This window comes from Coregonus clupeaformis, chromosome 23, assembly GCF_020615455.1.
Source record: "Coregonus clupeaformis isolate EN_2021a chromosome 23, ASM2061545v1, whole genome shotgun sequence".
In the NCBI taxonomy this organism is placed as follows: Eukaryota; Metazoa; Chordata; class Actinopteri; order Salmoniformes; family Salmonidae; genus Coregonus; species Coregonus clupeaformis.
Window position 1 is genome coordinate 3827289 of NC_059214.1, and position 13593 is coordinate 3840881.

At 40.6% G+C, this 13593-nt stretch overlaps 1 protein-coding gene across 2 annotated transcripts in view; it reads right to left on the reverse strand.

Annotated features, from left to right (window-relative positions):
* LOC121536506 (amyloid-beta A4 protein) overlaps window positions 1-13593 on the reverse strand; it is a 65705-nt gene extending 52112 nt beyond the window's left edge. The window contains exon 1 of one of the 2 annotated variants that reach the window (XM_041843833.2): window positions 13363-13593. In XM_041843833.2, coding sequence (XP_041699767.1) covers window positions 13363-13422 — 60 coding nt within the window. In that variant the 5' untranslated portion in view covers window positions 13423-13593. The remainder of the gene's footprint in view (window positions 1-13362) is intronic. The other variant, XM_041843834.2, reaches the window with a different exon arrangement.

Sequence of the window (13593 nt, forward strand, 5' to 3'; positions counted from 1 at the left end):
GTGAGACACAGTGCTGTTTTTTGTCAAGGGCTTCAGTGATATCATTTAAAACCTTCATGGCTGCTGTAATTGTGCTATGCTTCTTCCTGAAGCCCGATTGATACATTGATAAAATAGAGTTAGTAAATAAAAACTCTTTTAGCTGTTCACTTACAAGGGTTTCAAGTATTTTCACCAGGGGTGACAGCTTTGAGATTGGCCTATAATTATTTAAAAGAGTTGGATCTCCCCCTTTTAAAAGTGGTAGGACGAATGCTGACTTCCAGATCTTTGGAATTTCATTACATTCCAGGGTTAGATTGAACAGATATGTAAGTGGTTCAGCTATGAAATCAGCTGCCAGATTTAAAAAGCAGGGATCCAAAAGATCAGGACCTGCAGGCTTTCTTTGATCTAAGGATTTCAGGGCTTTATGTACCACCTGCACTGAGAATGGCAGAAAACTAAAAAGTTTGACCAGCTCTCACTGGTTCATCCACACAGGGTTGTACAGAGACAGAGGACACTGGTTCATCCACACAGGGTTGTACAGAGACAGAGGACACTGAATCAAACAGCCTACCAGATGATACAAAGTGCTCATTGAAACAATTCAGCATTTCAGTTTTGTCATATATAGCAACAGAGTCCTTCAAAACACATGACGGTAATTCATTAACATTACTGTTACCAGACATAGACTTAATAGCATTCCAAAACTTTCTAGGGTCATTCAGGTTATCAGTGGTAACAGACATAAAATATTCAGACTTGGCCTTCCTGAGAAGAAAAGAACACTTGTTTCTTAACTGCCTAAAAATAAGCCAATCAGCATCAGAACAAGATTTCCTTGCTTTAGCCCAGGCTAGATTACGGTCGTGAATAATACAAGACAGCTCAGAAGAAAACCATGGATTATCCCGCCCTTTAACCCTGAACCTGCGGAATGGTGCATGTTTGTTTACTATTTGGAAAAAAACATCATGAAAGAATATCCAGGCAGTTTCCACATCAGGGATAAGCTCAATCTTGCTCCAGTCAAAATAAAACAAATCATGAAAGAAAGCCTGCTCATTAAAACACTTCAAATTTCTCTTACGAATAAAACGTGGATTTGTCTTTGGAACCTTAGTATTTCTAACAGCAACAACAGCACAATGGTCACTTAAATCATTACAAAAAACACCAACCGCAGAATATTTATGTGGAACATTTGTCAATATCAAATCAATCAGGGTAGATTTATCAGGGCATTTAAGATTTGGGCGAGTGGGTGAATTAATCAACTGGGTAAGATTCATAGAATTACAAAACATTTTTAAATCATCAGACACCGGCTTTAACCAACACCAGTTGAGATCACCAATCAAGATCATTTCACTGTAAAGAAGTTTAGACATAAGGTGCGTCAAAGAAGAAAATGCATCACCAAGAGCAGAGGGGGTCTATAACAGCCAATCACAGTTATAGAGAGGCCCTTTGAAACCTCAATATTCAAAGCAAGAAATTCCAACTGTTTACAAATAGTTTCAGACTTTGCCACACTTACATGGAATTTAGATTTTACATATATAGCCACACCCCCACCTTTCTTAACCCGATCTGCACGATAAACATTGTAACCACTTATACAAATATCCTTATCAAAAATAGACTTGCTGAGCCAGGTTTCCGAAAACACAATTACATCAGCATCAGTTGATTTAGCCCAAATCCTAACCCCATCAATTTTTGACAACAGGCTGCGTACATTTAAATGAAAAATACCAAAACCAGATCTTGATTTAAAATCAGAGGGGTTTGGAGACATTGCATATCAGGGCCAGGGTTAGGTTGCACGTTACCTGATATCAACAACAGAAGAATAACTAGGCACCTCTGTTTAATAACCTTGCACGGCTTCTCTTTTTAAGAGACCTACTGCAAGCGAATTCTACAAGTGAGTTTCCAGACAATACAAAACAGTCATTTAAAACCATTAGACTTTGGTAGTGACACAAATTCGTACTCTTCACATCATGCCACAAATGCATCGGCACTTGGACGAGTGGACCGAGTGAAAAAGAGCGAGTTCCTGCAGACAAAATGTCTAATGGACGCGAGAGTACATTGTCAGATGTACTCACCCTGCGACAATGTTTGTTTTCACTCGTTTCTATTATGGTAGCGCTGCATGGATAGATGTCAGACATTGATTCTGGTAGTATTAGTAAGTATGGATACTACTTTCTGGTAGTATGTTTACAGGCATATAAACTCAGCAAAAAAAAGAAAGGTCCCTTTTTCAGTACCCTGTCTTTCGAAGATAATTCGTACAAATCCAAATAACTTCACAGATCTTCATTGTAAAGGGTTTAAACACTGTTTCCCATGCTTGTTCAATGAACCATAAACTATTAATGAACATGCACCTGTGGAATGGTCATTAGGAAACTAACAGCTTACAGACGGTAGGCAATTAAGGTCACAGTTATGAAAACTTAGGACACTAGAGAGGCCTTTCTACTGACTCTGAAAAACACCAAAAGAAAGATGCCCAGGGTCCCTGCTCAGCTGCGTGAACGTGTCTTAGGCATGCTGCAAGGAGGCATGAGGACTGCATATGTGAGACGCCTAAGACAGCGCTACAGGGAGACAGGACGGACAGCTGATCGTCCTCGCAGTGGCAGACCACATGTAACAACACCTGCACAGGATCGGTACATCCGAACATCACACCTGCGAGACAGGTACAGGATGGCAACAACAACTGCCCGAGTTACACCAGTAATGCACAATCCCTCCATCAGAGCTCAGACTGTCTGCAATAGGCTGAGAGAGGCTGAACTGACGGCTTGTAGGCCTGTTGTAAGGCAGGTCCTCACCAGACATCACCGGCAACAACGTCGCCTATGGGCACAAACCCTCCGTCGCTGGACCAGACAGGACAGGCAAAAAGTGCTCTTCACTGACGAGTCGCGGTTTTGTCTCACCAGGGGTGATGGTCGGATTCGCATTTATCGTTGAAGAAATGAGCATTACACCGAGGCCTGTACTCTGGAGCAGGATCGATTTGGAGGTGGAGGGTCCGTCATGGTCTGGGGCTGTGTGTCACAGCATCATCAGACTGAGCTTGTTGTCATTGCAGGCAATCTCAACGCTGTGCGTTACAGGGAAGACATCCTCCTCCCTCATGTGGTACCCTTCCTGCAAGCTCATCCTGACATGACCCTCCAGCATGACAATGCCACCAGCCATACTGCTCGTTCTGTGCATGATTTCCTGCAAGACAGGAATGTCAGTGTTCTGTCATGGCCAGCGAAGAGCCCGGATCTCAATCACATTGAGCACGTCTGGGACCTGTTGGATCGGAGGGTGAGGGCTAGGGCCATTCCCCCCAGAAATATCAGGGAACTTGCAGGTGCCTTGGTGGAAGAGTGGGGTAACATCTCACAGCAAGAACTGGCAAATCTGGTGCAGTCCATGAGGAAGAGATGCAATGCAGTACTTAATGCAGCTGGTGGCCACACCAGATACTGACTGTTACTTTTGATTTTGACCCCCCTTTGTTCAGGGACACATTATTCCATCTGTTAGTCACGTCTGTGGAACTTGTTCAGTTTATGTCTCAGTTGTTGAATCTTATGTTCATACAACTATTTACACATGTTAAGTTTGCTGAAAATAAACGCAGTTGACAGTGAGAGGACGTTTCTTTTTTGCTGAGTTTATTATGGTAAGTATAATTGAAACTTGTATCTCATTATGGTAAGTGTTGAAATAAGTCCAGTGGGGAGAACAAGTATTTGATACACTGCCGATTTTGCAGGTTTTCCTACTTACAAAGCATGTAGAGATCTGTAATGTTTATCATAGGTACACTTCAACTGTGAGAGACGGAATCTAAAACAAAAATCCAGAAAATCACATTGTATGATTTTTAAGTAATACATTTGCATTTTATTGCATGACATAAGTATTTGATCACCTACCAACCAGTAAGAATTCCGGCTCTCACAGACCTGTTAGTTTTTCTTTAAGAAGCCCTCCTGTTCTCCACTCATTACCTGTATTAACTGCACCTGTTTGAACTTGTTACCTGTATAAAAGACACCTGTCCACACACTCAATCAAACAGACTCCAACCTCTCCACAATGGCCAAGACCAGAGAGCTGTGTAAGGACATCAGGGATAAAATTGTAGCCCTGCACAAGGCTGGGATGGGCTACAGGACAATAGGCAAGCAGCTTGGTGAGAAGGCAACAACTGTTAGCGCAATTATTAGAAAATGGAAGAAGTTCAAGATGACGGTCAATCACCCTCGGTCTGGGGCTCCATGCAAGATCTCACCTGGGGCATCAATAATCATGAGGAAGGTGAGGGATCAGCCCAGAACTACACGACGGGACCTGGTCAATGACCTGAAGAGAGCTGGGACCACAGTCTCAAAGAAAACCATTAGTAAAACACTACGCCGTCATGGATTAAAATCCTGCAGCTCACGCAAGGTCCCCCTGCTCAAGCCAGCGCATGTCCAGGCCCGTCTGAAGTTTGCCAATGACCATCTGGATGATCCAGAGGAGGAATGGGAGAAGGTCATGTGTTCTGAGGAGACAAAAATAGAGCTTTATGGTCTAAACTCCACTCGCCGTGTTTGGAGGAAGAAGAAGGATGAGTACAACCCCAAGAACACCATCCCAACCGTGAAGCATGGAGGTGGAAACATCATTCTTTGGGGATGCTTTTTTTGCAAATGGGACAGGACGACTGCACCGTATTGAGGGGAGGATGGATGGGGCCATGTATCGCGAGATCTTGGCCAACAACCTCCTTCCCTCAGTAAGAGCATTGAAGATGGGTCGTGGCTGGGTCTTCCAGCATGACAACGACCTGAAACACACAGCCAGGGCAACTAAGGAGTGGCTCCGTAAGAAGCATCTCAAGGTCCTGGAGTGGCCTAGCCAGTCTCCAGACCTGAACCCAATAGAAAATCTTTGGAGGGAGCTGAAAGTCCGTATTGCCCAGCGACAGCCCTAATACCTGAAGGATCTGGAGAAGGTCTGTATGGAGGAGTGGGCCAAAATCCCTGCTGCAGTGTGTGCAAACCTGGTCAAGACCTACAGGAAACGTATGATCTCCGTAATTGCAAACAAAGGTTTCTGTACCAAATATTAAGGTCTGCTTTTCTGATGTATCAAATACTTATGTCATGCAATAAAATGCAAATTAATTACTTAAAAATAATACAATGTGATTTTCTGGATTTTTGTTTTTGATTCCGTCTCTCACAGTTGAAGTGTACCTATGATAAAAATTACAGACCTCTACATGCTTTGTAAGTAGGAAAACCTGCAAAATCGGCAGTGTATCAAATACTTGTTCTCCCCACTGTACATGGAGAATGCTTCATCAAGCTACTCGTCTCTATCTTTCGCGCTGGCATCAAAGGAAAAAAAGTTTTGATGGGGGCAGAATGCAGTCAGACCATCAAATAATTGGCATCCACATTACTCTTACAGAATTTCCACATGGGCGAGGATATTGGAAATGTAATCAAAGCCTACTGGATGACAACCTGTTTTTAACCAAGACAAAATGTTATAACAAACTCTTTCCTACATAACATACAGCGCATTAGGAAAGTATTCAGACCCCTTGACTTTTTCCACATTGTTACGTTACAGCCTCATTCTAAAATGGATTAAAAATATATATAATCCCTCAATCTACACACAATACCCGATAATGACAAAGCAAAAACAGGTTTTTAGAAATTTTTGCAAATGTATCAAAATATAAAACTGAAACATCACATTTACATAAGTATTCAGACCCTTTACTCAATACTTTGTTGAAGCACCTTTGGCAGCGATTACAGCCTCGAGACTTCTTGGGTATGACACTACAAGCTTGGCACACCTGTATTTGAAGAATTTCTCCCATTCTTCTCCGCAGATCCTCTCAAACTCTGTCAGGTTGGATGGGGAGCGTCGCTGCACAGCTATTTTAAGGTTTCTCCAGAGATGTTCGATCGGGTTCAAGTCCAGGCTCTGGCTGGGCCACTCAAGGAGATTCAGAGACTTGTCCCGAAGCCACTCCTGCGTTGTCTTGGCCGTGTGCTTAGGGTCGTTGTCCTGTTGGAAGGTGAACCTTCGCCCCAGTCTGAGGTCCTGAGCAGGTTTTCATCAAGGATCTCTGTACTTTGCTCTGTTCATCTTTCCCTCGATCATGACTAGTCTCCCAGTCGCTGCCGCTGAAAAACATCCCCACAGCATGATGCTGCCACCACCATGTTTTACCGTAGGAATGGTGCCAGGTTTCCTCCAGACGTGACGCCTGGCATTCAGGCCAAAGAGTTCAATCTTAGTTTCATCAGACCAGAGAATCTTGTTTCTCATGGTCTTTTAGGTGACTTTTGGCAAACTCCAAGCGGGCTGTCATGTGCCTTTTACTGAGGAGTGGATTCCGTCTGGCCACTCTACCATAAAGGCCTGATTGGTGGCGTGCTGCAGAGATGGTTGTCCTTCTGGAAGGTTCTCCCATCTCCACAGAGGAACTCTGGAGCTCTGTCAATTTTTTGGTACCCTTCCCCAGATCTGTGCCTCGACACAATCCTGTCTCGGAGCTCTACGGACAATTCCTTCGACCTCATGGCTTGGTTTTTGCTCTGACGTACACTCTCAACTGTAGACCTTATATAGACAGGTGTGTGCCTTTCCAAATCATGTCCAATCAATTGAATTTACCACAGGTGGACTCCTATCAAGTTTTAGAAACATCTCAATGATGATCAATGGAAACAAGTTGCACCTGAGCTCAATTTCGAGTCTTATAGCAAAGGGTTTGAATACTTATGTAAATAAGGTATTTCTAAAAACCTGTTTTCGCTTTGTCATTATGCGGTATTGTGTGTAGATTTATGATTTTTAAAATAATAATCCATTTTAGAATAAGGCTGTAACATAACAAAATGTGGAAAAACGGAAGGGGTCTCAATACTTGTATGCACTGTAGGTACAGCAGATCCCCTTATTGTATGGGACACTTTTAAATGTGCCTTTAGAGGTCATGCAATTCAATATTCATCTTTAAAACAAAAAATATTTCTGTCAAAATAGTTCATATTAACATAGCAATAAAAACTACCATAGATGTACAGAATAAGTTAGAGGAAAAGCAAAAAGAAATGGAGGAACTTATTTGGGAACGATCAAGTATAATGTATTATAAAAAATTATTCACCAAATTAAGTAAGTATAAAGATCCAGTCTAAAAAAAGTGATGCAAAAATCCTAGCACAATGCATAGCACATAGAATTAAAAAGGTGTTGTCAGATATTATTCATTCTGATCAGACAGGTTTCTTTTACATGGAAGATATATTGGAGATAATTTAAGACAAGTACTTAAAACAATAGTACACTATGATACATCTCGTAAAACAGGTCTGCTATTCATAGCAGATTTTGAAAAGGCTTTTGATAAAGTATGACTAGAATGTATATATAAATGCCTGGTCTATTTTAATTTTGGAAGATCTCTTATACAATGGTTTAAAGTTCTGTATAGTATCCCTAGGTGTAAAATAGTAAATAATGGCTACTTCTCAGAAAGTATTAAACTGTCAAGAGGAGTAAAACAAGGTTGTCCACTGTCAGCATATCTATTTATTATGGCCATAAAAATAAAATCAGATCCAACAATAATATAGAGGGGCTAGAAATCCAGGGCTTATAAACAAAGGCCTCCTGTAGCTCAGTTGGTAGAGCATGGCGCTTGCAACGCCAGGGTTGTGGGTTTGTTTCCCACGGGGGGCCAGTATGAAAAATGTATGCACTCACTAAAACTGTAAGTCGCTCTGGATAAGAGCGTCTGCTAAATGACTAAAATATAAAATGTAAAATTGTACGCTGACGACTCAAATTTCCTCTTAAATCCGCAATCTGGATCCCTGCACAGCTTAATAGAGGATCTAGGTACATTTTCTAACCTCTTTGGATTACAACCGAACTATGATAAGTGTACCATATTACGTATTGGATCGCTAAAAAATACAACTTTTACATTACTGTGTAGTTTACCAATAAAATGGTCTGACGGTGAAGTGGACATACTTGTATTCATATCCCTAAAAAAATAAAGGAACTTACTACAACACATTTCAACAGAAAGTTAGCAAAAATAGATAAGATCTTGCTACCATGGAAAGGTAAATACCTGTCTATTGGTGGGAAAATCACCTGATTTAATTCTTTAGTCATATCCCAGTTTACCTATTTACTTATGGCCTTGCCGACGCAGATTGTCTTTTAAATTATTTGAGCAAAACCATTTTTCACTTTATTTGTAATGGCAAGCCAGACAAAATGAAATGTGCTTATTTATATAATTAGTATGAGTTCGGCGAGCTAAAATGATTAAATATTAAAGCATTAAACCTCTCACTAAAAGCATCAGTCATACAAAAGTTATACTTAAACCCGAACTGGTTCTCCAGTAGGTTAGTAAGAATGGCTCACCCCTTGTTCAAAAATGGCCTTTTTCCCTTTATCCAGATTACCACCTCTCACTTTCAGTTAATTGAAAATGGAACCTTTTTCAAAATATCGCCCTTTCTTAAACAAGCCATACAAAGCTGGTTGCAATTCCAGTTTAATCCTCTTGAAAATACAGAAATATTACAACAAATAATATGGTTAAATTAAAATATACAAATTGATAAAAAGCCATTCTTTATGGAATAAAAAGAAATATATATATATATATATATATATTTGTTAATGATTTTATGAATAGGAAAGGTGGAGGTATGTCACATGTGCAGTTAACAAACATATATGGAAACGTTTGCTCTATCCAAAATTACAACCAACTGATTGCAGCATTGGAGGAGGCAAGTCAAAGGGGGAGTAGGGAACTTGTTTGTTTGTCCTTTATTAAAGACCAAAATTGGCACACAACAAATTGTAATAAATAACAAAATATATCAGTTTTACTTGAGGACCAAAATGTTGACCGCGGCGCCATACAGGTTGCAAAATAGTTGGGAAGAGATTTGATGTGGCACATGGTTTATGAACTGATACACAAAACACTGCTTGATTCAAAACGTACAAGTTTTTCAATTTAAATGATTATACACAATTCTTGCCACAAACAGAATGTTATGTATATGGGGCATACAACTAATCTCAGCTCTGTAGATTTCGCTACAAAGGGACAATCATTAGATCTCTTATTTTGGTATTGTCCATATTTAGCTTGTTTCTGGTCACAAGTTCAGGAATGGCTGAAAAATCACAACATTTATCTCAAATTAACCAACTAGCACTGTTGGGAGATTTGGAAAACCATATTCAATGAATCAACACTATAACAACAATACAATACTTTTAGTGAAAAATATTTATCTTTACCTTACAATCTGTAGATACTACGCAGATTGCAAACACGTCTTTTTTTTAAGAACCATCTCCCATTGATCTTGTCTGCTCTGCTGTAACCTCAGCAGCTGTGTTCCCCAGGTCACGTGCGCCAAAGAAGCATGTTATTCTGTGTCTGTGTTCAATACCATGGGAATATATTTTATAATAAAAAAATATACAACACAAACAACAACATACAGACTGACACAAACATCAACTATATCACCCCTGCCCAGATCCACCTGCTCACACCACCATCTCCAGCGCCCGCATCAATCTCCACCACATGGCCTCAAACTGCACCATTCTGTCAACATTTACATTTTATATTACATTACATCTTATCCAGAGCGACTTACAGTAGTGAGTGCATACATTTTCATTGGTACTGAAAATGTATGCCCACTCACTTTCAACATTTAGATAAAGCATTTGACCTTTCCATTGTGTTACTGATGGAGGATTGGTGGATTTTCAGTTAAGTATACTTTTTTCAAGATGATTGACGAGCAAAGTATCATCCAACCTATCGGGTAACTCACTGCATGCACCCTTATATGCCATGTCTTGAAATATGCAGACAGACTGATTAAAAGTACATTTACATTGTAATACTTCTGACAGCCAACTTTCTAACTCCGCCCATAACTTTTTGACTTTCTAGCATTTCCAGATGGCATGGATTATTGAGTCATTGTTAATTTTACACTTAAAACATGACTCTGCGGTTGTGCTGTAGAATTTGTTGATTTTGTCTTGTGTAAGAAATTCTATACTTTAGTTTATACTGGATTAAGCGTACATTTTTGTTAACTAATTTTGTTAGTTATGTTCCAACATTCTCTCCATATTGTGCCAATATCAGTTATTCTGAAATATTGGTTCCAATAGTTTATATCTGACCTTCTCCTCCAATGGGTTTTGAGAAGGAGAAGAGGAGAGAGGACGTGAGGAGCATGCAATTGAGATCTTCAACAATGCTTCCTCCGAGCCTCCCACCAGCACTTTTCACCCTGAAGCAAAACCTACATACAACTAGAGCAAGAAGCTGACCTGTCACTCTGGAGACAACAGTTGACCTCAGGTGTCAGGAAATGTTAGTTATGTCAACGTGTGAGGCTACGCTGTCATTGACCCCCTCTCTGCTACATTCACGGAACAGTGTGCTTACAGCTGGCAGTGTGAGCAAATATCTCTATGACACCTCTCTGGGTTGTTAATCTTCATGATTAATGTGACTGGCACACTATTCATAAATGATGCACCGTCATCTACAAGCAGAGTGTGTTTTTATTGGTGATGGTGCTAATGATTAGGCTACTTGGTGTGGCCAAGTAAATGTGCCTACAGTTGTGCTTTTCTTTCTCCATCAGTTACAGGCACACAAAACAGACACATACGTACAAACACACACACTGCTGCCAAAGTAGACCATTTGTTCCCTAAACACCTTCAAAATTATATAAAGATGATAAAACAATACATTTAAAGTTGGCTTCTGTTTCTAATAGAACAGCTGTCGGGGTTGACTGACTGTATGAAAAATAAAAAAAATAATGTATGCACTCACTAACTGTAAGTTGCTCTGGATAAGAGCGTCTGCTAAATGACTAAAATGTAAATGTTTTGGTATGCACACTTTGTTTATTAGTTTACAGTGCAATTATCCTCTTGGCCTTATGCTTACAGTCAAGGCACCAAGTAAAACAGCCTAGATGGAACATAAGCTACTACTATCATCCCAGGCATATTGTGAGGCTTTACGCACGTCCGTAGACAATTTGATGTTGTGACATAACTCTTCAAATGAATCACGCGCTGTTAAAAACAGCAACCTTCTCAGTGCCGTCTAGCCACCTTGTATCTCAGCACTGCAGCACCGACGCCATCTTGCTTGTGTCAAGCTTCACCCTTTTCTATTCTCCTCACCACATAACCCACCAGCATCCGCTGGCTGGTTATGTGGCAAATGCAACATTGTATCATGTTAATGTCTGGTCAATAATTATCCATATGCAGAGCAGTTACATATTTCCCTGTATCAGAGAAGCAACAATGTATCCTCACTCTCAAAAGGAGTAGGCTAACACAAACTCCTGTATAGACAAAATTAAACCCTGCTATGTGAATCTAACATACAGAGATTCGAAAATGGGTCACAGTATTTGTAGTAACACAGTGAGCAAAATTACGTTGAAAAAACGTTGAAATCCAGATGTTAAAATCAAATCTAACATACAGGTCCTCTGTAGCTCAATTGGAAGAGCATGGCGCTTGTAACGCCAGGGTAGTGGGTTCGATCCCCGGGACCACCCATACGTAAAAATGTATGCACACATGACTGTAAGTCGCTTTGGATAAAAGCGTCTGCTAAATGGCATATTTTTTATATTATTATTATAAATGGGTTGATTTTCGGTTCTGAACCAAAGATGAAAAGACGTTGTTTCCGGACATTGAAAATACTCTACTGTCCTGAACTATTACTCTACTGTACTGTCCAAACTTGTGAAACAAAGACATCTATGATTGTCAGAAACAATTATAACCAATCTGAACCAATCATAGATGTCTATGTTTGAGCCAAATCGAGGCAGGTCTGGATCGGACGTCTGTGGACGTTGAAATCAAGGCCAGGGCGGACAGACCACATTTTAAAGACTTTTCAACATCCATGGACGTCAGGTGTCGGACGTGCTCACTGGGCCCTAGGCTAGTTAAGGCTAAAGTGTAAAATGCCCAAAGGCTGTAGCCTGTAGGTCCTTAATTTGATGTTGATAAGCAGATAGTCTATCAGTGCAATAGAATGGCATTTTCGTGGTTCATTGCGACTTTAATGGTAGGTTGATTTTAGGCACCGATTTTTTGGGGGGGTATTGATATCCCCATTGATAACCCATGGGTTGCAGCATTGCTTGCAGTTGGACCGGTCAACCACTTTAAAACGATAATATTGACTGTTTTATGGCCCTTTGTTCTTAGGCCTAATTATGTTGTTTATCAGGTCTAAACGGGTGTCTAGACTAATCTGTTTAATATTCCAGAAAATGCTCACACACCCTTGTAAAAAGACAAGATCCGGGGTGTATTCATTAGTCAGATTCTGTTGCAAAAAGTTTAGTCTGTTGCTAAACGTTTTGCAAAGGAAACTGTTTACTCCAAAAGGAAAACGTTTTGCAACGGAAGCTATACTTTCTATTGGACAAATTTAGGTATGTCCCTCCCCGTTTTTTTTTTTTTTTTTGCTCTGTTTGCTTCCATTTGGTTCCTAGCGTAAACGGTAAATGGTTTCCGTTGCAAAATGTTTTGTAACAGATTAAACGTTTTGCAACGGAATCCAACTACTGAATACACCCCAGCATACGCTCACCACCATTGAAACAACGCAATTTCACAATATAGCAAGGCCCTACCATTCTCGCATATTTGATAGGCTAAATGAGTGGTCTGTCAATAGAGAAACGGACCAATACATTATTTTGTCATTCCAGGCCACTGTAATCTAGTGCCAAACTGTCAATCCAGTGTAATGGACAGCTACACCTGTAGGGCAATTATAGGCCTAAAAATAAATAGTCAGTGTTTTTGCTTTACGCATTAGGATATTCCACTCCATAGCTAGTTAAAATATGAGAGAGATTAAAACCAGCTGTTCTCGACACTACTACGCAGGCTGCAATTAGCAGAAAGATGGAGTGGTTGGAACAAGATGAGAAATGTAGCCTAGTAATCGCATTAAAACCTATGGTGTTTAACGTATAGTGTCTTAAAAACATTGTAGAATTTTGTAATTTAGACAAATTTTTCTGCATCCAAATGCAATCTTGATTCACCGTGGGTCTGAATTCCGTTATTTTCACTCCTACTGCCTTCAGTTCACCCGTGTCCTCCGCTGCTACAGGGACGGGAAATAGCTTATGGAGTTTCGTGGTTAGCCCGATACACGAAGAACGCACCAGTTTTCTCCACTTTTCTTACCTCAGATGCCAGCGTCAAGGTCGCTACCCATAACAGCAGAAATGTCGTTCGCTCGCCCATGCCGTTGACCCTAAATCAGTTCCGTCCAATATCTAGAAAATAGTCCGATAAATCCGATGCTCTGTCCCGTTCCCGTGCACTCCCGGTTGCTGATGGCGTGTGTTCGGATGATGGAAAGCGAGAACGAGGCTGGCCAGCTGCCCCAAAGCCTGTCACCTGACCCGGCCAATA